Here is a 27,653-nt window from a genome sequence, read left to right on the forward strand (position 1 = left end):
GGTTCGATCTTGACTTAGTGTAGAAGTGGTTCTGGAAAGCTGACTTGCATTCTTCCCATGAAGTAGTAGAACCAGATGGCATAGATTTCAACCATCTAAAAGCTTTATCACTTAGAGAGAAAGGAAAGCTTACACTTCACATAGTCCATAGTTTCTGGAGTTGTTCTCACCATTCCAGAGATTTCTTCAAAAAGATCAATGTGGTCCATTGGATGCTCAGTAGAGATTCCATGGAATTGGTTCTGCTTCACCAAAGAAACAATCTGACGTTTTATCTCATGATTTTCTCTTGGAACAGGGATTTGAATAGCTGATAGATTTTGAAAATGTTGGTGAGGTGCATCAAAATCGGCAATGAGTCTATTCTGAGGCTGTCTTCTCACAGGATTGGCAAGCTGTATTGGTCGATTGGCTTCTCTAACAACTGGTGGAACAATGTTTTCATCATTCCTTCTCCATCAGCATCGGCCTGGTCTTGTCTCCTTTGATTTTCAGCGGCCTGAGCAGGATTTAGAGGGACTCGGTTTCCCTCTTCATCGAGTTGTGGCTGTCCATCTTCTTCATGAGCAGCATCTAGGTCGTCACCATGAACTGAATCACGGTCATCATCTCCAATGTGATCCTCCTGATCACGTTTTAAAAGATCTTCCCGATAGGCATTAGGATTGGCCATCTTGAGCGTTCTTCGTCTGAGTTTCCTAAGTGCTCTTTTGTGTTTGTCAATCTCGTCTAAGGGCAATACGATTTCGTCAGGATCTCTCCTAGTTTTCATGCACCTGTGAGCAAAGAAAGCAAAGATAAAGAGAGGAGTTAGAAATCCTAGCCTTGATTGAATCAAGCTTTGATTAGTTCCAGCCTTATCTAAGTGAGAACCATAATTTGACAATCTAATTATCATGTTTGTGCATGTCATTGTGAACTCATGGGTACCCTTAAAATATTTGAGCTCTCTTATCCTTTTTACCACTTTTTGCTAGCTCAAATAGCTGTTCTCTCATCTTGAGACAGTTCCTTGCCTTGAACCAAACCTTCCTTGAAGCCAGAAACACTATAGTGAGAGATGTGAGGCCTTTTTCTGAATAAACTTGACAGAAAGTGTTGGGTTTAGGGCGACAAGTGTAGAGTCTCATGTAGATCTAGCTCTGCATCATGAGTCTAGAGTAGGCTAGGAAGAGATCTTGGGAAACACTGAGTGAAAAAGAGAGAGTTTGAAATGAGAACCAGGGGATGGAAAAGAAAAGAAAGCGGTTTGGGGTCTGCTGTTTAAAGAAAGAAAAGCTCTTGTGTTTTGAAAAGAAAAGTCTACCCTCTAAGTAAAAAGAAAAGAAAAGTAGCCAAAAGGCTCAAGTGTTTGAAAAGAAAAGAAAAGAGGCTAGACAGTGTTATGTGAGAAAGAGCCAAGTGGAAGATTCAGACCCCAAAGTCTGAGTTTAAAGATAAATAGATGAGTCCCTTGGTGAGAAAAAAAAAAGAATGAGAGTGAAGTGAGGAGTGGGTTGATGAGGCAATGAATGCCTTGAGAGAGGAGTAGCTAGACCAATTTGGGGCATTGGGTAGATGGGATTCTACTCTTGTATGCACCAGTTGCCTTTTACCCTTAGCCTTCTGTTAAAGTTTATTCCTTCTTGAGTGATCCCTTGAGCTGCATTGAAACCATAAGCATTGAATGAGATCATCTTTGTCTCATAACCCTGTCCCAAGACAAGTGAGTTCACATGATTTGCATAAGCATGATTCACATGAGCTTTAGTGAATGTCAAAAGGTTGGAACTATGGCTGTTTGTGAAAACTTAAGCTTGAGCTTGATTCATTTTTTTTATGAGTATGGCAAAAGTTTTGTAGTAATCTTGTTTGCACTGCATTTTAGAATTAGCAACTAGGACAATGAGCCTTGAATTCTTTTAGTGATACACTCTCTCATTAAGGAATATGAACTCCCAATGCATCCAACCTCTTTCTCTCATTTGCTCTTTTTGCTTGAGGACAAGCAAAGGACAAGTGTGGGGGAGTTGATATGTTCATAATTTGCATAATTTAGGTTGTATATTTCATTCCAAATCATATCTTATTTCATGCATTTTAGGTCTTTAGGTGTTGTTTTAGGACTTAGGGGTTTGCATTAGGTCCAAGTGAGTCTTGCATGTTTTGGAGTGTTTACAGGTGATTTGGAAGCAGTTTGGACCTAAAAAGATGGAGCCAGGAGGAGAAATGGTGAATGGGGGTTTAAAAAAGGTGAAATCAGCCTTTTGGAGATTCTCGGCGCTAGCCTGTACCACGGGAAGCTTTTTCGCGGCTATTTTCATGTACCACAGGTGGATTTCTCGGCCAAAACGCGTACCGGCTGTTCAAGTTTCTCAGCCAAAATTCCCGGGTGCAGATACATCTCCAAAATCGCGTTACAGGAAGTTTTTGCCAGGCGATTCAGATTATGAGGTCTTCAGCAAAGATCAAGATAATGGAGTCTAGATCTCATAACAGTTAGAATCGATGAGTTTGGAGCACTGAACTGAAAGATACGGCCACCGTAACACAGACCTCTCTCGCATCCGTTCCGGAGCAATCCCATACGTCTAGAAAGATCGCCTGTCCGGGAAGTCTTAACGTCCGATTCAGATTACAGGGTCCTCCAAAACGTTGGAGATGATCAGATCACGGATCCAGAACAGGTGGAATCATTTTATTTGGAGTCGTGAGCAGAGAGTTAAGCTCACCGGAAGGCACACCTGTCTCGCTACAGTTTCAAGACCGGTCCAATGAATCACAGAGATTTTGCGGGACGATGCCTTTCCATTCCGATTCAGTTTCCGGGGTCTTCATTAAGATTCGAGATCTTTAAGTGATATTTCCAGAACGTCTAAGAGCATCCAGGTTGGAGCTATGTGCTGAAAGATACAGTCTCCGGAGTGAACAGTGGTCCAAGAGCTTCTTGTTGATCGTTTCAATGCATTGCAGAGACGAGCCGTCCAGGGAACCTTCTACTCCCCGAGCATCAAAGGTTTCTTCAGCAAATTTTGAGATTGATGAGTCATCTTTCTTTTGGACTTGGTTTGATGTCATTTGGAGTTGTGAGATGTGAGTTCCGAAAAGCAGGAGACAGGCAGGTCAATCAGGCGTCTAAGGATTGAAATTATGCTAAGTGTCATACTCTGACACGGTGAGAACGCCACGGTCTGGGGTTAGTTGTGGCATGATATGACGTCTCTCGGGATTTGACATGGTTACAGTGCCACGGCCATACACTTAGGCGTGGCAACACCCGAGTGCTTGCTAAAAAGACAAAGGCTCATGACACGGTTATATCGCCACGGTCCATACTTGACCGTGAAATGGTTTTGCCAACCTTCAGTGAATGACACGGGGAGAATGCCATGGTCTACACTTGACCGTGGCAAGATGCTGCTTCAGAGTGCCAACCTTCGGCGAATGACACGGTCAAGAGACATGGCCTACACCCGACCGCGGCAAAAGCTTAAAGGACTTGACACGACCAAGAGACACAGCCAATCATCAGGCCGTGACAATCATCAACTGTTCCACTCCTTTGCCATGCCCAAGAGATACGAGCCAAGCAAGACCGTGGCAATCAAATATGATCATCGTCCAAACCCAGAAAGAACATGACACGGCCATGAATCACGGTCCAAATCAAGCCGAGGCAGCCTATTTCTTCAAGAGCAACCGTTTGAACTCTGACATGGTCACTTTTCCACGGTCTGTCTAAGAATCATCTGACCGTGGCAAACCTCATCTTTACCCATCAAGGCCAGGTCAGGACCCGGTTTGTTCCGGGCTGACCCGGTTCGTTTAAGGACTTATATATAGTTTTTAGGGTTTTACCCAAGTGATCATGCTTTATTCTCAGAATCTCTTTGCGTCATTTGTGAAAGACTCCTCTTAAGAAGAGAAATATCTCCCTTTTGAGTTTTAATCAAAGAGAGTTTGAGAGATCTTTGTGTTTAAAGCTGCAAATCCATCATTATCCATCTTCTCCATCTCCATTTCTCATCATTAATCATGCCAATCTTATCAACTTGCAAAGGTTTATAAGAGATTAGTATGATTAGTGAGTAGTCATCTTAATGAGGTTCTAGATGTGTAGGTTAGGGTGCTAAAGTGTTAGATTAGGAGTGCTTAGGGCTAGATTCATTGATTCATCTCTCTAAACAGTTGTTCTCTAGGCTAGATCCTTGCACATCACTTGTGATCTAGAATCTGAGAATTTCATGCACCAAAAGTGTTTGATGAAATTCCTGAAAGAGCTGTATTAGAGGTTTAAGCATTTGCTGCATGATGATGTCTTGTTATTTGCTTGAATGATCTTTTAGAACTGTTTATTAATGCTCACTGATTCATATTTCACAAATGATGATTTGGTTTGAAAATGGATTAGTGTAGAGGTTGATACCTTCATGAGAGGATTATTCTAGATTAGAGTTCTTAATCATTTGAATTATGTCTCATCATTGTCATTAGCATTCCTAGTTTAGTACCAAAGCACCCTAGCTAACTATCATGTCTAGAATCTCATGCTTCCATCATCTCATATTCACACTTGTCATTTGCTTAGTTCTTGTTTGATCATTTGGTTAGTCATTAATCTTGTTTTAAGCTATTAGTTGTCATTAGTCAATCAAAACCTCACTTGTTCACTTGAATTGAGAAACTGATCACATAACTTAGTGTCTAGCACCACATTCTTGGATTGACACCTCTTTCGTGCTACTTTGACAAAGGGATTGATAGCCCTAAGACCTAAAAAGTCTTGTCTATCAATACCTCAACCTTGCTATTTCCACTTCTGGGGTAGGAAGATCCTCGAGAATATCAGATATGAATCTTTCCGATTCAACTATCCATTCATCTAAATACATAGACATACTCAGTATATGGGAAAAATATATATGTAAAAGTTGTAATTAAGTAAAAATATCAAATAATGAGGTAGTTAGTTACCTCTCCATCTAGTGAAAGAGAAAAATCGCAATACAATAATATGCCTAGAAGACCTTTCACGATTCCTCCAAAGTTCTTCAAATTTCCTTGCCAAGTTATCCCAAGCAATACAATTCAAAGATTCTCCACTGTATATTTAAATCATTTATAACATTATTAATATACTTTAAAATTTGTAAACAATATACACGTAACATATGTTTTGAGGATAAGTTGTACAGACCTGAAATCGTGAATTTTAAAACGAATAAGTGGACGTTGCGTGGGTGTGTCCAATGTATCGGACATAGAAAATTCTAACTGAAGTTTCTGAACAAATGTGACAACACGGAGAAGATCAACTGCAAAAATAAAAGACTGCCTTTAAATACATGTTGGAGTTCCTTAGATAAACGATTTAAAATGAAAAAAGTTGTAAGAAACATACCAAGATATCTATCTGTACGAATAAATCTATATAAAATATTCATGAATGTTCCTCTGGAAGACTTTGGATCGGTTCTCTCAACAATGGTATCCTCGAGGAAATGTATATAATAGTTGTTTGATGATATACTTGGACGAATCACTCTATCAGTAACTTCAAAATTACCAAGACAAACCCAATTTCCTTCAACCAATTCATACTCGAATTTGTCCATTATATCATATTGAATAGTAGACAGGATGTGATTGCCCTACACGGTTTATAAAAATTAATAATTAAGAAATACATTCCTAAAACATATATACGGTAAATCTTTTCAAACCTCCAAAACTTACAAATTCATCTGCAAGAATTAACATCCGATTAGGTCGATCGAAGAGAGTATAATCATAATAATCTCTTAGTATCTCTACACAAATACGATATCCGCCGTTTGTCTTCTGAAGATCGGAAACTCTTTCCCAAGGAGACATTCTTTGTTTTAATTTTTTTGTTAAGATTGAAGATGAAAGAGAATAAGAAAATGAATAGTTTTCTATGTGATGGAGTAAAACGGTTATGGTTTTAATGTCGTTTTAATTAAAACTCTCGTGTAAATTTATGACAGTTGGTTAAACCAAGAAAAATTTAAATCACAAATTAAAGTTTAAAAAAATTGAATTAGGAAAAAAAATTCTAGGGCAAAAAAAGTTCAACAGATACCGCAAAAAATAAAAATAAATTAGCTTCTTAGATGAAGGAGTGAGTGAAGATCCAGACGATGGATTCTCAAGTTCGTCAGAACTCGTAAGGATCATCGTCAGAACTCATAATGAGTATTTATTTAAACTACTCATATATTTTACTTCTATTTTTTCGATGCAAATGAATAAAACTGTATAACATGTGACTAACGAACATAGTATGCAAAACCTAAACATATTTTTTTAATAATTCAACTTATAGAAACAATTAACTAACCACAAAAAAAATTAATATCCGAATGCTCAAAATACTAAGCCAAATATTAGAAAAGAGAAAGTTATTCAATAAAAAATTGAATAATAACAAATTCATAAACTCTAGAATATATGGGATCACATCTTCCCATTTTTGTCTCCCTTTGCAACACCTTCACTGGATTCACTTGTAAGAAGAGCGTTCACCAAAACACCATCACTCTGAGACATTCCCGTTAACAATTTGACGGGGTTGACTAACGGATGCAAAGTCAATGCAGGAAATGGCCAAAAAAAACAGGATTGGGCATGATTATACACAATTTAAAGAGTTCAAGTACGTGTGGGCACAGCTCAAAAGTACAGGCATGAAACGGTACCAATTCGCTCGGTTGAGGCATGTATCGGCCGCTTTCCCCCAAAACACCATCACTCTCCAGTGTACCCTCAGCAATCACTTCATTAGCATATGTCGTTTCCACACTATTCCCACTATTACGTGACTTCTTTGACGATGAGGATGAATCGACTGAATCTTTAGGATCATCACGCTCACGCTTTGATAAAGGAGTTTTGATATTGCCAGAAACATCATCCGAAGACTATTGGCTATGTGTGTTCATCAGTGATGCCTATAAATAATAAATTTTCAAGATATAGTATTGTTCAAAAAATATAAAAATACATTCACATCATATGAATTTTACCTGATCGCCAGACATGAGTAAACTCTGATCACCCCCATCTTCAGATTCATTCACATCATCAACTGTGGTAGTCAAAACCTGATTGCATTTCCAAACCTTTCCGACCTTGTATGTATTAGAGATTTTCTTTCTCAACACAAATTAGAAACTGAAAATTCTTTCGAACCAAGTTTTGTAGTGCATCAGGAACGACATCCGGATCTTGTATCTATGTTGAAAAATAATAAGTATTTGGGAAATATATAAAGTGTATAATACCTCATCGTATGACCCTTTTAAAATTTCATCAGCAGATTGGTTGACAATATCCTTTGCATTTGAATAAAAAAGAAAACATTTGATCTTGCTCGTGTTGTCCATTACACAAAGATGGAGTTTGTATCTACAATATAATTTAAATGTAAACATGTGATTATATGTTTTTGGCAAACAAATTGTTATTTAGTAATTTATAAAATTTAGTTACCTCGCACTGACAGATGAAACTTTGGCATCACATGTTTCACATGAATAAAGCTTCTTAGTTTTATCACAAAATTTCTCGTCTTCGCGTTTTGGGATTTTGTAGACCTTTTTCCCACACTTAGTGCAAACCAAGTAAAACCATGACCAATCTGTATCAACCGCGTATACAGTACACATGATTTTACATTTTCCAACCTGAATATTTAACAATAGAACAGTCACCATAATTGCTTAAACTCTATTGATAAATTAACACATAAAAGTTAAGGTTTGAGTTATGCCTTTAATTTAGTCGATACCATATATAAGGTTTTATACGCTTTAAGTATTTCATGTTATTAGTTTTATATTAAAAAATTATTTCCCAAAGACATATCATTTTATCAACATATAATAAATTTATGACAACTTTGTTATATACCTCCAGATAATCTTGCAGTTCAACAATAGTCACCATTGGAAACTGATCAAAATTACTCTCATCATCATAAGAAATCCTCTGATATGGCTTGCTACTCAAAAAAGTAATATTTCCGCCATTTGCAAGTAAACTTCATATTAGAAAACAATTAATCACATTGTCAAAGTATGTGTTTGATATATAAATAAATTGTTTACCTATTTTTGAAATCAATGACATATGGATCGTTAAGATCTATGAGCACCTTAGAGGTTTGGAAAGAACTGGTAATTTGACGTTCACCTATGATATTTTGAACAAATAATCAAAATGCATTTTATTTTATGTTGAAACAAAAATTTTGTAATTAAATATTTTTACCTCTAAACACATTGATTTTTCTAAAACGGATTACAATGATGACACCACGTTCGCCAGCATTCTGACAAGCTGAATAGACTTGCTCGCCAAATATACCCCAAAGTGTGCATGGTAAGCGCTCCTCTCTATATATAATACGGTTTAATTAGATTAGAGTAAATATTTAAAAGAATAAAAAATGTTAACCGTATATACTCACTTCGCATTACACAAGTCAAACTCAAGCTTGCTTGTGTCCTTGTTCACGACAGGGATTGTTTCAAGTTCACGTACACTTTCAACTCGTCCAATAACATCTGGTATTTTGAAAAATGACGTCAGATGAATACGTATATAAATGTAATAAACTAACTATATAGATAAATGGAAACTCACCGATCAAAAAACTTGTACTTGTGGAATCGTTCAAGATTGTTTCATAATCTAAGAACTCAAAAAATTGACTGTCAGATCGATTAGCACTTTTCGTGACAACGGTGGATGAAATGAAGGACATCTTGAATTGATGCTTTGTAGCCCGGTATTGACCTGACGCCTGGTTCAATGAAAAGTTCTCGATGAACTTCCATTCACCGACAACTATCAACCGCTCAAAACGATGCAACAGGTTTTTCTTGACAGTAGCGTGGATTTTGGTACCCTGAAAATAAAAAATGTTTATAAGTAAACCATTAATAGTTAGTAGTACGAAAATGTAATTACACATTCACTTGATTATACCATTTCATTTGCGAGAATGATTTCGAGAGACTCTCCACTCTTAGTCTGATATTGCTTCCAAGTGCGAAGCACCTTCACTTGCACCTTCCACCCAGTCTTGAATGGCTTTAAGTCAGCCAAAGGGGTTAACCTCATGTTGGAAGCCATTGCAAAGAATTGAATTGAACTTAAAGTTAAGAAAGTTGTAGTTGATGTAGAGTGAAATGGAATACGGTAGTGTCGTATTTATAGTGAAACAGTATAGGGTTTTAGCAATACCATTGAGCTGTATGTAATATGATGGCCAAGTATATTTTTCTCAATTCAAATTGAACACAATATTGATTGGAAATAGCGAATCCTACTTTTTTATAAAGTAGTTGGTATTGAGTATCTATACGGTGATGCGAAATAAATGGGATAGTATTCAATAACAAACTAATAGAATATTCTCATAGATTGAGATTTAGCAATAGCTCAAAATAAAATTTCAGGATTTTATACAATGCCGTTAAGAGGTAAGATACATTGGTGGCGAAGTATAATTGTTAATACAATATTTTGGTAAATAACCAATACATCATTCTTGGAAGTTGTTATTATTGTGTTAATAATCGGGTATGCGAGAAAAAAGATTTGAAGATTTGTATATTTTCTCTTATATTTTGAATTCAAAATTCTCTCATGCGTAAAATGTTCTTAATATGTAATATATTTATTGCGATATTTATTTCATTTATCCCGATTATTAGGAGCTAAATATTTGAAAGGGATTACATCTTCAAAAATAATTAATTGCCTAAAATAAAAAAGGGGTCAAATTAAAGGATCCGCGTCCTTTTAAACGGGTCATTTTAAAAGGACGCGGATCCACTTTGGTTTGAGTTTTTTTTTTATTCGTGGGATATATTTTTATACAATGGCATTCATTGTAATATACCACGTAACACCGAGGTCATTTTTCTAAATGTACTTGTCCTTTAATATTATAAGATAATTCTCCGATATGTAAAAGCATATAATTTAATCCTAACTTTTACTTCTATGGGTGCAGAAATTGATTATTCTGTTCAAAATTCATATGAGATGTATTGTTTCAAGGTCTATAGTGAAAATTATCATCTTATTGGGTTTGTATTACCATATGATGATGAGCCACTAAAATTCTCTCAAATATATATATTTGATACAGCTAACGAGTTAAAAAATAGCATAATATCACACAATTAATAATTTGCTAAGCCAATATAATATGTCCAATGCTATATAATGTTATAAATTCAAGAAAATTTTAAGTTTCTGAAAGATAATATTGACTTAACATGTATCCAAACTATTTCTAATGGTTTAAAAATCCAAATATTTTCCAAATTTTTTAAAGATTATGACAAATTTGATTTTTTTTAATACAAGATTTTGTACCAGAAGTTTATTCTCTTTATTTGAAGATTTTAATATTTCTTATCATGATAATGTTTTTAAAAACTTCTCATTGTAAAAATATATCTATCAACGATTGAGTTCTATCGATAAAATTGATCATCTTGGTTATAATCGCTGTTTAACTTCTTCTCAATGTCAATTGTATAATTATTTTTTATATGAATGTATATGTTAAATTATACATTCTTACATTAATTATAAACTATGAACTCAAATAAAAATGTGTGTTAATTACTTTGTACGATTTCGTTTGTCTTTGTATCTTTATATTTTTAAAACTCATGTCTATTTATTGTTTACAATAGTAGTTATTTTCTCAAAGTTGTATATTTACATTTATATAAGTAGCATCATCTTTTGTTATATGTATGTTTTACATATAAATATTTAAAATAATTAAGAGTTTAATATACTTTATTTTCCCGCAATTTTGCGGGAATCGAGAACTATAAAAAAAAATAAAATAGTAGATTACAAAAAATTTACTACTGTCGCAACATTTATAGTGTAACACCCTGAATCCTGGATTCCAAAGAGAACCAGACTAAACCGGCGGTGTTATCTAAACCTAACTAATAATTCCTGAATAACTCTTAAATCTTATTCCAAATCCAAACCAAATCCAAGTCTTACAATAAAAATGAAATGACTTAAATAAATCCAAAAAATAATTAGAAAACATTGTCTTAAAAAGAAAATACGAAATAGTTCTTAAAACAATAAAATCTTCCTCCATCTCTGAAGGCACACCACACTAGAACTACTCATCTAGTTCCTCCCAGTCATCATCACAATCACATTCATCAGACTCACCTGAAATATGGATTTAAAAGAGAGGGGTGAGTAATTTGGGGAAATTACTCAGTGAGAACCAAACCAGGCACTCTTCCCACTTGATCATTTCCAACCAATATGACAAGTATAAATCCAACAAGCAACAAACAAACACTCTAGAAGTGCACAAACAACTATCAAAGAGGCGTCTCCAATCTTGCCAGGTCACCAAGACAGGCACCAGATCACACAGACAGGCTCAACATTGCCAGGTCACACAGACATGCTATGTCAGGTCACAAAGACAAGCATGGTGGTTCGTCTAACCACCTGACGATGAATTAATGCCACGGTCACACAGACGGCACTAATCCAGCGATCAATCCGTACCTCGGCACACCTCCACCGAGACGGACACCTGATCTAGCAACTTTTACCAAACATTAACCACAAAGCAGGGTGAACAATCAGAGTCATAATTCATATTAATTATATATATATATGGATCTATCTAGATGCGCATGAAAACATCCTAGACTTATCAGATCTAGACTTGCCACACCAGAAGAAGACAAAAAAGAAGAAGAAGAACCTAGATCTAATCCTCACTCTAGCAAAACAGATCTGGACACCCGACACGGAAACAGCGATATCTCCTGGCACAGATCTCCGATCCGGATGAACTTACTCTCCCTAGAAAGAAGACACTCGGGGATTCACTTTGATATGTTGTACGTCTCGTGGTTCCTCACGGACCGCCGGGAAATCGTCACACAAGACAGTGGCGGCGGACTTGGACAGCGGTGGCTTCCCCTTCTTCTCTTTTTTCTTTGGGTGGCTAGGATTTTTAGAAGACAAATGAGGCTACTTCTCATTTAATTCCCTATTTATACTAGGGTTACTGGAGTGGGCTTGGCCTTGTTGGGCTTTCTTTAATTGGGCCAAATTTCAGATGTTACAACTCTTCCCAACTTCCAAGGAATTCGTCCCCGAATTCTCTCCAACTCCTCTGGTTTCGCCCTTGACCTGAGAGAGCTCCGGGTAATCCTTCCGCATTTCTTGTTCTGACTCCCAAGTTTCCTCGCAGATACCATCTCTTTCCCAACAGACCTTAACTGACGGCTTTCTCTTACCATTGACCTCTATTTCCCGAAATTCCAACACTGCCACAGGCTAATAGGCTGCCGACAAATTCTTCCTCACAACTACTGGTGGCTGAGGCAAAATAAGCTCTGGCTCTCTCACAACTTTTCTCAGAAGCGAGATATGAAGCACATCATCGAACTCAGCTAACTCCTTGGGAAACCCTAAGCGGTAAGCCACTTCTCCAATCCTTTCAAGGATAGGGTATGGTCCCATGTACCTTGGCTTGAGATTTTTCATCTTCCGATGGTTGTTATTTCCTCTGAAGGTTCTCAACTTCAAATATACCATATCACCAACCTCAAAGGACGATTCTTTCCTCTGCTATCCGAATCTGATGGTAGCCTGATGCTAAATCGATCTTAGAGAACCATGAAGCTCCCTCTAAGTGGTCCAATCACTCATCAATCCTTGGCAGGAGATACTTATTCTTGATGGTCACCTTGTTCAAGCCTCTATAATCGATGCAAAGTCGAAAGATTTCATCTTTCTTCTTCACAAACAACACTGGTGCTCCCCACGGTGAGCTACTTGGTCGAATAAATCCCTTATCCGTCAAGTCCTCCAATTGCTTCTTCAGCTCAGCCATCTCTGCCGGTGCCAACCGATATGGAACCTTCGAAACAGAGGTCGTCCCTGGTTTTACTTCAATAGTGAAGTCAACTCCTCTCTTGGGCGGTGGTCCCATCAATGGCTCAAATACGTCCGCGTATTCATTTGCCACAGACATTCATCAGACTCACCTGCAATATGGATTTAAAAGAGAGGGGTGGGTAATTTGGGGAAATTACTCAGTGAGAACCAAACAAGGCACTCTTCCCAGTTGATCATTTCCAACCAATATGACAAGTATAAATCCAACAAGCAACAACAAGCACTCTAGAAGTGCACAAAAAACTATCAAAGAGGCGTCTTCAATCTTGCCTGGTCACACAGACAGGCTATGTCAGGTCACACAGACAGGTTCTACATCGCCAGGTCACCAAGACAGGCAACAGGTCACACAGACAGGCTCAACATTGCCAGGTCATACAGACAAGCTATGCCAGGTCACAAAGACAGGCATGGTGGTTCGTCTAACCACCTGACGATGAATTAATGCCACAGTCACACATACGGCACTAATCCAGCAATCAATCTGTACCTCGGCATACCTCCACCGAGACGGACACCTGATCTAGCTATTTTTACCAAACACTAACCACAAAGCAGGGTGAACAATCAGGTATGATGGTGCTTTCCCTAATGAGAGTTCTAATTCATATTAATTATATATATACATGGATCTATCTAGATGTGCAGAAAACGTCCTAGACTTATCAGATCAAGACTTCCCACACCAGAAGAAGATAAAAGAATAAGAAGAAGAACTTAGATCTAGTCCTCACTTTAGCAACAAAACAGATCTGGACACCCGACACGGAAACAGCGATATCTCCTGGCACAGATCTCCGATCCGGATGAACCTAGTCTCCCTAGAAAGAAGACACTCGGGGCTTCACTTTGATATGTTGTACGTCACGGATCTTCACGGATCGCTGGAAAATTGTCACACAAGAGAGCGGCGGTGGACTTGGACAGTGGTGGCTTCCCCTTCTTCTCTCTTTTCTTTGGGTGGCTATGGTTTTTAAAAGAAAAATTAGGTTCCTTCTCATTTAATTCTCTATTTATATTGGGTTGTTAGAGTGGGCTTGATCTTGTTGGACTTTCTTTAATTAGGCCAAATTTGGGATGTTACAAATAGAGAAAATTATGTATGAATTATTGAGCAGGCCCAATAATATGGTGTACACAAGAATAAAAGGCCTTACAAGGAGTCTTGGTGACAAGAAAATAGCCGTTACAAGCTTAGAAGAAATATCTAAGAGAGCTGTTTGGAGATATTGTGACCCGTGACCCTTAGCGCGTGTTGGTACGAGGTCAGGTCGCTATCACGACCAATTCTCTCTCTTTTGTCTCATGTAATAGCTGTCTAGCACTAGTCTCTAGGGTTTTGTATTCTCTTTGTCTCCCTATATATGTATCATGTCCGATGTAATGAGACACACACTTTGGAGAAACTCTCCACTGATTCAAAATCTCTCTTTATCATTTCCCTCCATTCTCGTTTATTCTTTCATATTCTGCAGATATTTCAACATGGTATCAGAGCCATGACTCAACAATCTCCTTAATCTCTTCTATTCTGTCTCTAATCTCTATCATTTCGGTTCTTAATCTTCTCGGAATCTCGATTCTCCTTCATTCTCAAACCCATAAACTTCCTATTACCCACCGGTTAATACTTCATTTCTTCTCTTTTCATCACCAATCTTCACCATTCTCCATCTTTCTCACTCGGTTTTTCATTCCTCTCATTCGTTTTTCAAGAAACTCTGTTTTCACTTTCTTTTACCCTCCGGACAATAGCTTTGTCCCTCGGGTAATAACATCTTTTCTCCATGGAAAACTCAAAGGCGCTGGTGATTCCGGTGACTCTCAAGGGGATTAACTACCTCTTGTGGTCAAAAACGACCAATACAGCCTTATGTGGCCTCGGCTTGTGGCAACATGAGGTGGAGGACAAAACTCCAACCGAATCTAACAAAGATGAGAAAAAGAGTGAAGAGCTCTTAGCAGAAGAGACCAAGTGGTTCCAAGAGGACCAGACGGTGCTCGGCCTCATCCAGAACTCCCTTGATCCAGCAATTCTTGAAGCTTACTCCTATTGTGAAACCGCAAAGGCACTTTGGGATACTCTCAAGAATGTGTATGGAAATGAAACCAATCTCAGCCGTGTCTTTGAAGTAAAGAAGGCCATTAACGACCTCAGCCAAGAAGATACTGAGTTCACAAAGCACTTTGGCAAGTTCAGATCTTTGTGGGCCAAGCTGGAGAAGCACAGACCGGCGACTCTAGATCCAGCGGTTCTCAATGCTAGACGCGAGCAAGACAAAGTCTTTGGGCTATTTCTCACTCTGAATCCGGTATTCAACGACCTGGTCAAACATATTCTGAGGGAAGACAAACTCCCAAGCCTTGAAGAAGTTTGTGCTCGCATTCAGAAGGAACAAGGAGGCTTTGGCCTGTTTGGTTGTAAAAGTGAACTTCTCACGGCTAACAAAATAGCTTACAAACCAAAGGAGAAGAAGCAATGGGTCTGTGACCACTGCAAGAAAAAGGGTCACACCAAAGACAAGTGTTGGATTCTCCATCCACACTTGAAGCCTAGCAAGTTCAAAGAATCAAGGGCAAACGTCGCTTATGAGCTTGGGAATGCATCACATCAAGCCGGTACACGAGTTCAAAAGCAAGAAGTGGAATTAGGCGACTATGTCAGAAAGGCCGACTTGGAAGCAGTCATCAAAACCATTGCCTCTCTTAAGGAGTCTGGTATCACTTTCTTTACTCAAAAATCTAGCAATGAGCTTGTTATAGACTCAGGTGCCTCTCACCATATGATTAGCAACTCAACCTTGCTTAAGAACATTAAACCGGCTATAGGAAATGTTGTGATTGCAAATGGTGACAAAATTCCAGTTGAAGGCATTGGTAACTTGAACTTCTTTAACAAGAACTCTAAGGCTTTCTTTATGCCACAATTCGCATCGAATTTAATGTCTGTTAGAAAAGCAACTCAAGATTTGAATTGTAAAGCTATATTCGGACCTAATGATGTGCATTTTCAGGATATTGAAAGTGGAAAAGTTCTTGGAAAAGGTGGAGTCAAGGATGAGATATATGTTCTTGAAGACTTATCACCAAGTTTTATTGCATCTAGTTCTTGTTAAGCTTCTAGTTTAAGCTCTGTTTAGCACGCTAGATTAGGGTATCCTCATTCTCGTGCATTAGAATTAATGTTACCTAAGGTCATGTTTGACCATTTGAGTTGTGAGGCGTGTATTCTTGGTAAACATTGCAAGAATGTATGTCCAAAATCAACAACAATCTATGAAAATTGCTTTGATTTAGTTCATTCTGATGTTTGGACCTCTCCTTGTCTATCTAGGGACAATAACAAATATTTTGTGACATTTATAGATGAGAAATCAAAGTATACATGGCCCACTTTACTTCCTTTCAAAGATCGAGTCTATGATGCATTTATAAATTTTCAAAACTATTTCACTAACCAGTTTAATGCCAAGATTAAAGTCTTAAGATCAGAAAATGGAGGAGAGTATACCAGCCATCGGTTCAAAGAACACTTATCAAAGTTGTCCTTACACACCACAACAAAATGGCGTGGCTGAAAGGAAGAACAGACACTTAATGGAGGTGGCTTGGTCTATGATGTTCCACACCAACGTACCAAAACGCTTTTGGGGAGATGCGGTCATGACAGCTTGCTACCTGATTAACAAAACCCCCACTCGAGTCTTGACAGACTGTTCTCCTTTTGAGGTATTAAACAAGACTAAACCATCTCTTTATCACGTAAGGTTATTTGGGTGTTTGTGCTATGTCTTAGTTCCAGGTGATCTAAGGAACAAACTCGAAGCTAAAAGCAACAGATGTATCTTTTTGGGTTATTCCACGACTCAGAAGGGGTACAAATGCTTTGATCCATCGACAAACCGAACCAGTGTTTCAAAAGATGTCAAGTTTATGGAGGATCAGGGTTATTATACCAATAAGGATTGGGAGCAACTCAAAGACCTCTCTAACTCCCCTGGCGACCGTGCAACAAGCTTAAGGTTCCTACTTGATCATCTTGGAAATGATAATCAAGGCCGACCGCGGGAGGAACAAAGCCAGCCTCACCCTCCGTCTACAAGTGATCCCGGTGAGGCAGAGACTTTAGATGATGATTCCAACCAAGATCAGGACCCAGGGTCGAATATATCCCAAGATACTGATGAGATAGTTGGGGAAACAGCTGTTCCAAATAGTGAAGATACAGTCGAGGCTGAACCTCAGGTCCCGGCCTTGCGAAGAAGTTCACGGCTCAGGAAAGACCTTTCCAACTGGGTCAACACAAGGGTATATTACAACAATCAAGCTGTTGCTCACCCTCCTCAGACACTTTGTTCGCATGCCCTCATACCAATCACTCATAGAGCCTTTCTTGGGAAAGTTGAGATGCATGAGATCCCACAAAGTTTTGATGAAGCTAAGAAGCATACAGTTTGGGTTAATGCTGTTCAAAATGAGAAAGATGCTATGGAGAAGAATCACACTTAGGATGAGAGCTGATCTCCCTGTTGGCAAGAAAGCTGTCAGCTCCAAGTGGATATTTACCATCAAGTATAAGAGCAATGGCGACATAGAAAGGCATAAGGCTCGCTTGGTGGCTCGTGGGTATACTCAGACTTATGGAGATGACTATACCGACACCTTTGCTCCAGTGGGCAATCTTAAAACGGTGAGAGTTGTCCTTTCTTTGGCCACTAACCTGGATTGGGAGCTATGGCAGATGGACGTGAAAAAGGCATTTCTTCAGGGGGAGCTTGAAGAGGAGGTCTATATGAAGCCACCACCAGCCCTCGAAGATAGCTTTGCTCCGAGAAAATTTTTAAGACTTAGAAAAGCTATCTATGGCCTCTAGCAATCCCCTAGAGCATGGTACCATAAGCTCAGCTTCACCCTCTGAGATCATGGCTTCAAGAAATCTGAAGCCAATCATACATTGTTCACCCTTCAGAGTCCACAAGGTATTGTTGTTGTTCTCAACTATGTAGATGATCTTATGATCTCAGGAGACAACAAAGAAGGTATCCAATCCACTAAAGATTTTCTTAAATCTGTATTTGATATTAAAGATCTTGGTGAGCTTAAATACTTTCTAGGGATCAAAGTGTGCCGGTTTAATGATGGCCTCTTCTTATCCCAACGAAAGTACACTCGTGATCTCTTGTCTGACACAGGATTTCTTGAAGCCAAGCCGGCGAAAAATCCTCTTGAAGAAGGCTATAAGGTCATGCGAAAGGGGGAGCACGCTGAGGAGGAACCATTCCGAGACATACATCTCTCTCTATACACGCCTAGTTGGTAAGTTAATTTACTTAACACTTACACGGCCTGATCTATGTTTTGCTGTGAATCAGGTGAGCCAGCATATGCAAAAGCTGTTGGTTTATCACTGGAACATGGTGGAACGCATTCTCAGATACCTCAAAGGAACATCAGGCCAAGGCATTTGGATGGGAAAGAATGAAAGCACCGAGATAGTAGGCTATTGTGATGCTGATTGGGCTGGAGACATGAATGATAGAAAGTCTACAACTGGATATTGCACGTTTATTGGTGAAATTTGGTGACTTGGAAGACAAAGAAGCAGAAAGTGGTGTCTGATTCAAGCGCTGAATCAGAATACCGTGCAATGAAGAAGCTGGCAAATGAACTCACATGACTCAAGGCTGTCCTTAAAGATCTTAACATTATAGTCTCGAGACCCATGACATTCCATTGTGACAATCAGGCGGCCATTCACATTGCCAACAACTCTGTATTTCATGAGAGAACAAAGCACATAGAGGTGGACTGTCACAAGGTCAGACAGAAGATTGAAGATGGCACCATCCTTCCATGTTTCACTCAGAGTGAAGACCAGCTAGCAGATATCTTCACCAAAGTCGTAAGCCTCAAGGTCTGTGATCACATCTACAGCAAACTTGGGCTTGTGAACATCTCTCAGGCTTGATTTCAAGCTTCCCTTGCTCATAGACATCATACTCTTTTTCCCTTAACATAGTTTTTCCCAAGTGGTTTTCTATGTTAAGGTTTTTAATGAAGTGATGATCTATGGGCCTCCAAATTTAGTCTTGATTTCTCTAAGGCTAAGCTTGAGGGGGAGTATTGAGCAGGCCCAATAATATGGTGGACACGAGAATAAAGGCCTTAAAAGGAGTTTTGGTGACAAGAAAAGAGCCGTTACAAGCTTAGAAGAAATATCTAAGAGAGCCGTTTGGAGATATTATGACTCGTAACCCTTAGCGCGTATTGGTACGAGGTCAGGTCGCTATCACGAGCATTACTCTATCTTTTAATAGCTGTCTTGCACTAGTCTCTAGGGTTTTGTATTCTCTTTGTGATACGATCCTAGGTGATCAACTCTGAAGAAAAGGCAACAGATGCTGCGATTTGTGGACAGACTATAGCGATGAGGTGATGGGTGGTGATGATCAATTCGATGGTGGCGATGGCTTGAGAATCGAGTCGAAGATGGTGATGGTGGTTCAGCGGATCAAGTGCGATGAGAGGGTGGACGTGGTGTGATGATCGGTTGTGGTTGATGATGAGATGATATCGATAAAATGGAGGGATAGAAGAATCTCTTGTAAACAAGTTAGTTTTTAAGAGATTCGAATTTCAGAGTTTTTAGTTCTCAGAAATCAAAGAGAGAAGAACACGTTAAAAGTTTGATCAAAATTCTTCACTGAATAATACTTAGGCGATTTTCTCTCTTAAATAGAGTTAGAGAGAAATCGCAGCCCTAATACAAAACTACATGAAGTCTGAAATAAAAACAACACGAAGTTTGATTAAAAAAATAAAACAGCGAGGCGTCCCTTCTAAATCCTAAGTGGTGCGCCTAAAACAACTAGTGCACAAGTCATTGTGACTTTGCACATTATTACCCATTAGTAACAACTTCTAAGTAACTCGACGTAGCAATGATTTCTGCCTCGTTAAAAACCTTGGAGAAGAACCTCCTTGCCTTCCAAAATCCTCACCAAGGAAAAGAGTACAGAATCATCACCTAAGTTACCTAGTCATTGTTACTGGGTTCTTCATTCTTCAAGATAGAGATATTGAAGATGTGAGCTCCAGCCTCCAGTTGATCGATGTCCTCTGCAGCTATGAGTGCGTGAGCCTCCTTAGCCATCTCTCTAGCTCTAGAACGAGTAATCCTGTCAGCTACCTCTGGTTCCTCCTCCTCTGAGCTGGTCACGATCATATCACTTTGTCTCCCTATATATGTATGTCCGATGTAATGAGACACACACTTTGGAGAAACTCTCCACTGATTCAAAATCTCTCTTTATCATTTCCCTCCATTCTCGTTTATTCTTTCATATTCCGCAGATATTTCAACATGAATGATAAGGTAAATATTATTAAAAGATTACTAGAGTAATTGGAGAAAAAGGAAACGAAAACGAAGATCGAAAGTTTAATATAAAATAAACATGTTACATTCAACATAGAATAAAACAAGATAGTTTGATATAATACAAAAATTTCATGGAGCAATAATAGTACTACTACTACTTTTATAATTAAGTTAAACAAAACAAAATCACAAAAAAATATTAATACGTCTCTCAAAAAAAATTAGACAGTCAGTACATGATAAAACCATATACTGTTTCTTTTTCTTTCGATTATACTATTTGTGATTTGTTAGTTTACTAGAGGATGTCGCATTTTAATATTTGTTTTGCACCATATAATTATATATGAAGGCGATATACAGAATACATTCTACTCTAAAAACACCACGTAGCCTCTCCATACTACACAGTGAGATTTTAATTATTATGTAAATGTGCATGGGTGTAGAAAAAAAACACCACGTAGCCTCTCCATACTACACAGTGAGATTTTTATTAATATGTAAATGTGCATGGGTGTAGAAAAAAACACCACGTACTTTCGTTCAACAGTCATTGCTAACACTTCACTTTACAGTAATATCCAATAGTACCTTAAAACGTTAGTCAGAATCGCCGATTGGAAGCCAGTCACTAGAATCACCTTCTGAGTCCTTGCTGTGTCCACCTTGACCCCTGTTAAGCTGAACCCAGTCGCTTGAACCGCTTGCGTTTGATGCTCGCCTTTTCAGTGTACTACTCCTGTTGGAACATGGCTTCTCAGAGAGATCGTCTACATCTAAATCACTGAAGGAGATGATCTCTTCTTCATCCCTGAAACTTCTCCGTCTTTCTTCAGATGATTCATCACTTGTCTCTCTCTGCTCAAATTTCAGAGCCTCCATATTGTCAATGACCCCCTCCACGGTTTCGGTTTCCCTACTGCTTTCATGACTAACAGAGCTCGGGCTTGACCCAGCTATCTCCTTATTTTGCAGCTTTAGTAAAAGTTGATCCCTTGTTTCAAATACCTGTGCCACACAATAATATCATTATCGTAAGATTCAGAATTGGGTAACATACCTATTAAAAAAGCATAACAATACAAAAAAAATATAAAGAACCATGAAATGTCAAAAGCATCAGACAAAAACATTTACAGCATTTCCAGAGGCTAACTTGTTTCATTATAATGTACCCTGGCTTTTCGTTTTGAGATGTTTAAGAATTAAGATATTGGATCAGATACTGACATTTCAGAAGGATGCATGTCGACTATAAAAAACTTACCTTGCAGGTTGCTAAAAGCTCAAAATCATGTCCATTGAGTCTCGGCATCAGTAAAATAAAGTATATCAGCCAAAAATGTTCATTATCCATGCAACTGCTGACTTCATTCTTCACAGCTGCAATGCCAGGAACCAGATGTTCAATGGCAGATGCATGTGCTCTTTGAGCCGCAGACAACTCAAATTCTGCAATGTCGATATGGGAAGTTAGAGAAAAACCTTCAGCACAATTCACTAAATGAAACATTTCCTCGCCGTTGTTTGGATCAGCCAGATTAATAGGCAAAATAATAAACCACCAGTTTTTCGACAATATTTTCAAGCTTACAGAATGAAGATATGTTTTTGGACATAAAAAACAAAGATTTAAGCTCTGTGCCAAAAGCGATATACGGAAATGTGATCTATAGACCGTAATGGTAACCTTGAGATCCTGAAGATCCCAGCTTGAAGACTTATATTCCAAGAGAAGACTGCTGGACCGGTCAAGCCTAATCTTAATCCAAAGATATATCCCTATAGCTAGTGGGTGCAGCTACGGTAAATCAGCTATAGAAACAAGCAATCTTTTCCGAAAAAGGTCCACTAAAACAAGAAAAAAGAAAAACTGAAGCATAGAATAAAAACTTCAGTAAAAATCATGTTTGCCACTTGGGAATTCGGCCTCTGCTATAAACAAATGCTTAAAGGTTCAGGATTAGCACTTCTAATGTTTATTGTACCTATTGATTAGGTATCCTTGCAAGGAATGCAGAAACACAAGACAAATGATATTCCACAGCAAAATATCTATAAACCTGTTAGAGATAGAATCGAATTGAAAGTCAAACAACTTTATTAAATAGTAGCAAATAGATACAAGATCAAAAACTTCCCAAAGAGAACTACGTTCTCTTCCCTCGGATAAACGTTAAACCCTTCCAAAACTCTCTCTTGCTTGGATAATTCTTACAATCGAGACCTAACACCTAAAACGCAGCAAATTAGAAAAGGAACATAAAGAAATAGAAACACCAATGATTAACCACCAAAGCTTTTTTCCTGTAAGTGCTTCGACAATATTTCCATGCTACCCCAGACTATATACTGGCTTGTACAGAATGAAGATATGGCCTTGGAAATAAAAAACAATCATGTTTGGCTTGCAGATTCATCTTTTAAGAACAAGTTCTTACAGCTTCAGGAATAGTACTTGTTATGATTATTATATCCAGTGAATAGGTATAATAATGCACACAAGGCTTTCGTAACAATAACGTTTGGCCACTTGCAGATTCATCTTCTACTAACAAATTCTTACAGCTTCAGGATTAGCACTTGTTATGATTCCGAAATCCATTGAATTCCCCACAACCACAAGACAAAAGAGATTCCCAGCTTCAGGATTAGCAATTGCTACATAGTGGGTTGTACAGACAAGATATGTTTCTGGTTATAAATAATAAAACCAGTATTTTCAGGTCTGTGATCTACAGAAAGTAATCGAATCCTTGAGATCCTAAAGATCCCGGGTTGAAGAAATATATCCCAAGACGAAACTACTGGAACTAATCAACCCTAATCTTAATCGCTAGAGATCCCTCTAGATAGAAAGAGAAGCTACAGCCAGTAAACTCTAGAAACAATCAAATCTTTACCCAAAAATTTTGTCACAATCATGTATTGCCACTGAAAAAAGTCAACTATGAACTATGTCAATACTTAAGAATTGATCTTTTACTAACCTATGTTAGGATCCCTATATCAAGTAATAGCAATACCTGCAAACAATGCATAACACAAGAAAAATAACAAATCTCCAACTTTTATGGAGGTAAGTAAATTACCAGTCTTGAGTGACAAAGGAAAATCTGTCCAGCAACCTGGTCTACTCGAGATTTTAATAGCGAAATCCAAAACTTCTTCAGAAATCCCAGGTACTCTATCAAATTGATCATTATCAAATCGAGATCTTCGACTGTCTCTGTCACCTTCGTAGATATTACTAGGAAACTGAAGCAGATTCGATGCGAAATTGGATATTCCAGTCTTGAATTTTCCACCAATCTCGGCTAGATCGTTCCGGATCCCGAGTATTGCAAGCTGCGTTGGCGAATCCGTCGAAAGGCGTTCTTTTACTGGATCGGACGGTGGGGAAGGAGGCGGCGCTAGGAAAGCTGCAACGCCACGGAGCTGGCGACCGATGGTCAGACCGAGGGAAGAGAGATCTTCTTTGACACCACCTCCATGGCTGGTGCCGGAGGGAGATGAAGGTTCGGGATCATCGCTGCGAGATTTAGAGAGCCAAGACATTATTACGACTGAGAAGAAAGGTTAAGATTGGGTTTTGGGTTTCAGCGATTGAAACAAAATTGATAATACAGGTTACGGATTACATAAAGACAATACGGTGCCATTTTGAAATGTATCGAACCGCAAGACGCTAAGGAGATATCCGACGGGCTGACCAGCGTCCACGTAGCCCAGTCCATTGTGGATTTAATTTTTTGGTGGACCGCATTCCGCCACAGGTTACGGACGAGAAATATCTATACTATAAAACGTGATCAACTCTTTCTAGCTGTTTGACACGTCAGCATTGTAAAAGTTGACACGTGGCATGTTAAAAGGAAAAAAACCCGCCTCTCTTCATCTTCTCGGACGGGCAATTCTTCATTCCATCTGGGTTTCCTAAGCGTTTAATCCTTGAAAAGTTTAAACGATTTGACTGCCACAAATGAACTTTATGTCCCCTCCATTTATACCCTTGCTACTTCAAAGATTATATGAAAGTCGGTCTTCAGATCGGACCCGCGATTGCTTCGAGAAGATTACGGTTTACGGGTTTCCCTCTTCTTCTTCTTCTTGTTCTTAATTGCTGTCTCTTTTCTCTGGGTTTTGTTCTTTAGTTTGTTTTGTGGAAAGAATCTACCAATCCCGTGGAAGAATCTACTTCTAATGAAGAATTTGCAGCAGAAGCAGGAGATGCTTCCATTGGTCAATTGAATGGAGCTGCCACAAATCATCAAGTATGACCGTGATGATCCCGTTGCTGCTTCACCTTGTGGCAGAGAGACAGTCGATGATCTTTCGCTTGTTCCATACTCTCCTCCTCATGGAGAGACTAATTCACCTGAGGATACTGCAGGAATGGAGCTGCAGAAGATGTATGATGAGAATGTTCAAGGGAAAAACGAAACTTCGGAATGGAAAGTTTGATTTCAGATGTTTCTGAACTGTTGATCCTCGGCTCACCTAATGATTCAGAGGCTTTTAGATGCCTTATGATGCAGAGAGCATCAACCTCTGGTGTGGAGATACCAAAGATGCAGCCAAGTTCAGACAATGAACCGGAGTCCTCGGATGCGATTCCTTGTGAGGTGAGCTCTAACATCTCAGTTAGTTTATCTTCAGTGCTTTATAAATGATCAATGCCTCTGAAAGAGTTGTCTTCTTGGTGTTTGTTTTGTGTGTGTGTGATAGGTTGTTTCATTCATGCACCGAGGTATAAGAAAACGTTGCTTGGACTTTGAGATTCCTGGGAATAAGCAAACATCGAGTGAGAGTAACAACTCGGCTTGTGAATCCTCGTCGAGATGTGTTTTACCGAGTATTGGTCGCAAACAGATTGAATCTCGGAACCCACTTGCATTTGCTCCTAAAGTCATTAGGAGCTCTGATTCGGTTATAGAAACTGGGGTAAGAACCCTTTATCCCGGTTCTCTTATTCCTCTCCACCATTCCTATATCTTGCTTGAAGGGATAATAAAAATTGTAATGACACACAGGATGATGCAAGCAAACTCTAGCTTCTGCACGCCGTAAACGTGGCTGCAACTGCAAAAAATCAAACTGTCTGAAGAAATATTGCGAATGCTTTCAGGTTTTTGTTATTATCTTCTGATGGATCTACCTGGTTAACCTCCTTTGGTCTGATGTTTATTATTTGGTCTGATGTTTCTTTACAGGGTGGTGTGGGATGTTCCATAAACTGTAGATGTGAAGGGTCTAACAACGCATTCGGCCGCAAAGATGATTAGTTTCTCTGCTTCTGACTTAGAAAATTTGGAAACTTTTAGAATCCCACATGACTTATATATATCCCTTATAACTGTCTGCTTCCAAGTTTCCAATAATAGCGATCCGGGAGATAAAAATTTTGAAGGAGCTTCATCATGAAAATGTCATCCATTTGAAAGAGATTCTGACTTCTCCAGGTAATAAGCAAATTCTGTCACATCTTAAAGCTAACCTTAAAAGCTCCGTTTAAGAGGCTTGAAGTTTGATAGTTACAGTTTTGTGGCTTTTTTGTCATTCAAAAGGTCGAGATAGGGACGATCAAGAAAGCCAGGTTAGTGGAGCGTATTCAACATCTAATTATTATCTGTAGACTAAATGTCTCTTGACGTATTTGGTCATGTCTAATGGCCTGCAACTACCTATAATGTCTGTGAAATATTGTTGTATTCAACATTTTTGCGTTCTAAAATACGTTTTTCAGGACTGTTGGAACCCTTAGTGACTCCTTTTGCTACATCTCGAGCTGATTAGGATGAATTGGTAGAGCTAATGTTGAAAGGAGACATGGGTATATACTTTCCCTAATCCAATCTTCATACTGCTTATATAGTTATTTTTAGTGTATGTTCTGCAGTTCACATGATTTTGTTATCCCTTAGGTGTCGTTGGTGCTTATGGTTATCACCGTAAAGAATGAAAGCCAAAATGGTGGGATGATAACACCGTATTTTGACCACTTTTATGGATCGTTTTGAAATACTTTTTCTATGTTTTTAATTGCTTTTAAGTACTTTTATTACGTTTTTCTAGTATTTGTAGTTTCAAGACTCTTTTCACGTAACTTAGGGAAAAGCTTAACAAAATGGATAGAAAACCAGATTTCAGCTCAGAGTCAAACCGTCAGAAGTTCACCCCTGATTGAAGGCCTTCTCACCGTCTGATCCAGCTAAAATTTGGAGACCTTAAAGATGGAAGTATCAGCTTTCCAGTGCAATTTACATCTTGGCAATCCAACGGTTCAATCAAAAGATACGCGAAGAGCAAGATGTCCCGTAAACCAGCTGGCCAGAACTTCCACCCGCGGCCAACAAGCATTTTCCCGCGGTCAGGAGTATCCCGACCGCGGCAAATCACTCATCCACCGCGGTCACACTTGTCCCGACCGCGGCCTTCAACCTCCGAGCCCAAAAAGCCCATTTCTGAAGCCCACATTTGGAGAAACCCTAAGTGACGTCCAGAGAGGTCTTGAGCACTATAAATACATGTTTTAGGATCCCTAGAAATCGTGTAACCTTAGAGACCACCGAAATATTTACTTCATATTCTTATTGTTTTTGCTTTAGCTTTTAGGGAGAGAGAGATTTGTTCTCTTGAACCCTTGTTCTTTCTTTTTCAATTTCAGTTTTCTATTCTACTTCTTAATATTATGTCTTTGATTTCGTTCATTATGTCTGAGTAGTTTTATTGTTGGGATTAAGGGATTTTTGATGGGGATTTATATGTTCGATGAGGATTCCATTGGCTATTGAGCTGAATCTTAGAACTTTTTCTTCTGAATTCGTTTTTACTGCATGAGAGTAGCGTCATGAACTACAATCTGATCCAGATGCTTGGTGACACGAAAGTTTTCATCAGGTATCAGATCTAGTTTGGGAGAGCAAAACAAACATATGAGTGGAAACCTACCTATGGGCGATTTGTGAATTAGGACGAGTCTTAAACATAATGCATCTCTTCTCTTCCAGGGCCAGAGTGGAAACCTACTGGTCAGGGTTGAGAGAGATAGTTGTCTATGATCACGACAGTGGCGTATTCATACGTCCGTGACTCCAGTTCGAAAAGTTTAAGCTAAGATCTTATCAATTTACTCTCTAGCAATGTTTTGAATCGTTCGTACCCCTGAGAAAACTTCCCTGAACCCCAACGCTTTTTTCTCCATTGATTTCCTGCGATTTTTCTTTAAGCTTTAGTTCAATATTGTCTTTCCTTTTTAGTTCATTTTCATTTAAGCATTAGAATA

The 27,653-nt window shown here is 38.7% G+C and overlaps 2 protein-coding genes across 3 annotated transcripts; one reads left to right on the forward strand and one right to left on the reverse strand.

Moving 5' to 3' along the window:
- Positions 1-20,811: 20,811 nt before the first annotated feature.
- On the reverse strand, positions 20,812-23,926 carry LOC18026221. The gene is made up of 3 exons (XM_006409646.2): positions 23,461-23,926; positions 21,636-21,820; positions 20,812-21,376 (listed from the first exon to the last, which is right to left on the reverse strand). The coding sequence occupies exons 1-3, from the start codon at positions 23,924-23,926 to the stop codon at positions 20,969-20,971; spliced, it is 1,059 nt and encodes a 352-aa protein (XP_006409709.1). The 3' UTR covers positions 20,812-20,968.
- Positions 23,927-24,311: 385 nt separating this feature from the next.
- LOC112089888 (protein tesmin/TSO1-like CXC 2) lies at positions 24,312-26,441 on the forward strand. Of its 2 annotated transcripts, XR_002901302.1 has the most exons (7): positions 24,312-24,993; positions 25,097-25,312; positions 25,402-25,496; positions 25,582-25,830; positions 25,936-25,964; positions 26,115-26,201; positions 26,293-26,441. XR_002901302.1 is itself a non-coding variant. In XM_024160745.1 (5 exons), the coding sequence occupies exons 1-4, from the start codon at positions 24,820-24,822 to the stop codon at positions 25,651-25,653; spliced, it is 555 nt and encodes a 184-aa protein (XP_024016513.1). In that variant the 5' UTR covers positions 24,312-24,819; the 3' UTR covers positions 25,654-25,830; positions 25,936-26,434. The 2 variants fall into 2 exon arrangements, 1 of the variants encoding a protein (XP_024016513.1); XM_024160745.1 differs by having other exon boundaries at positions 25,097-25,331; positions 25,423-25,496; positions 25,936-26,434.
- The last annotated feature ends 1,212 nt before the right edge of the window (positions 26,442-27,653 follow it).

Source organism: Eutrema salsugineum, unplaced genomic scaffold, assembly GCF_000478725.1.
Source record: "Eutrema salsugineum unplaced genomic scaffold, Eutsalg1_0 scaffold_11, whole genome shotgun sequence".
Classification (NCBI taxonomy): domain Eukaryota; kingdom Viridiplantae; phylum Streptophyta; class Magnoliopsida; order Brassicales; family Brassicaceae; genus Eutrema; species Eutrema salsugineum.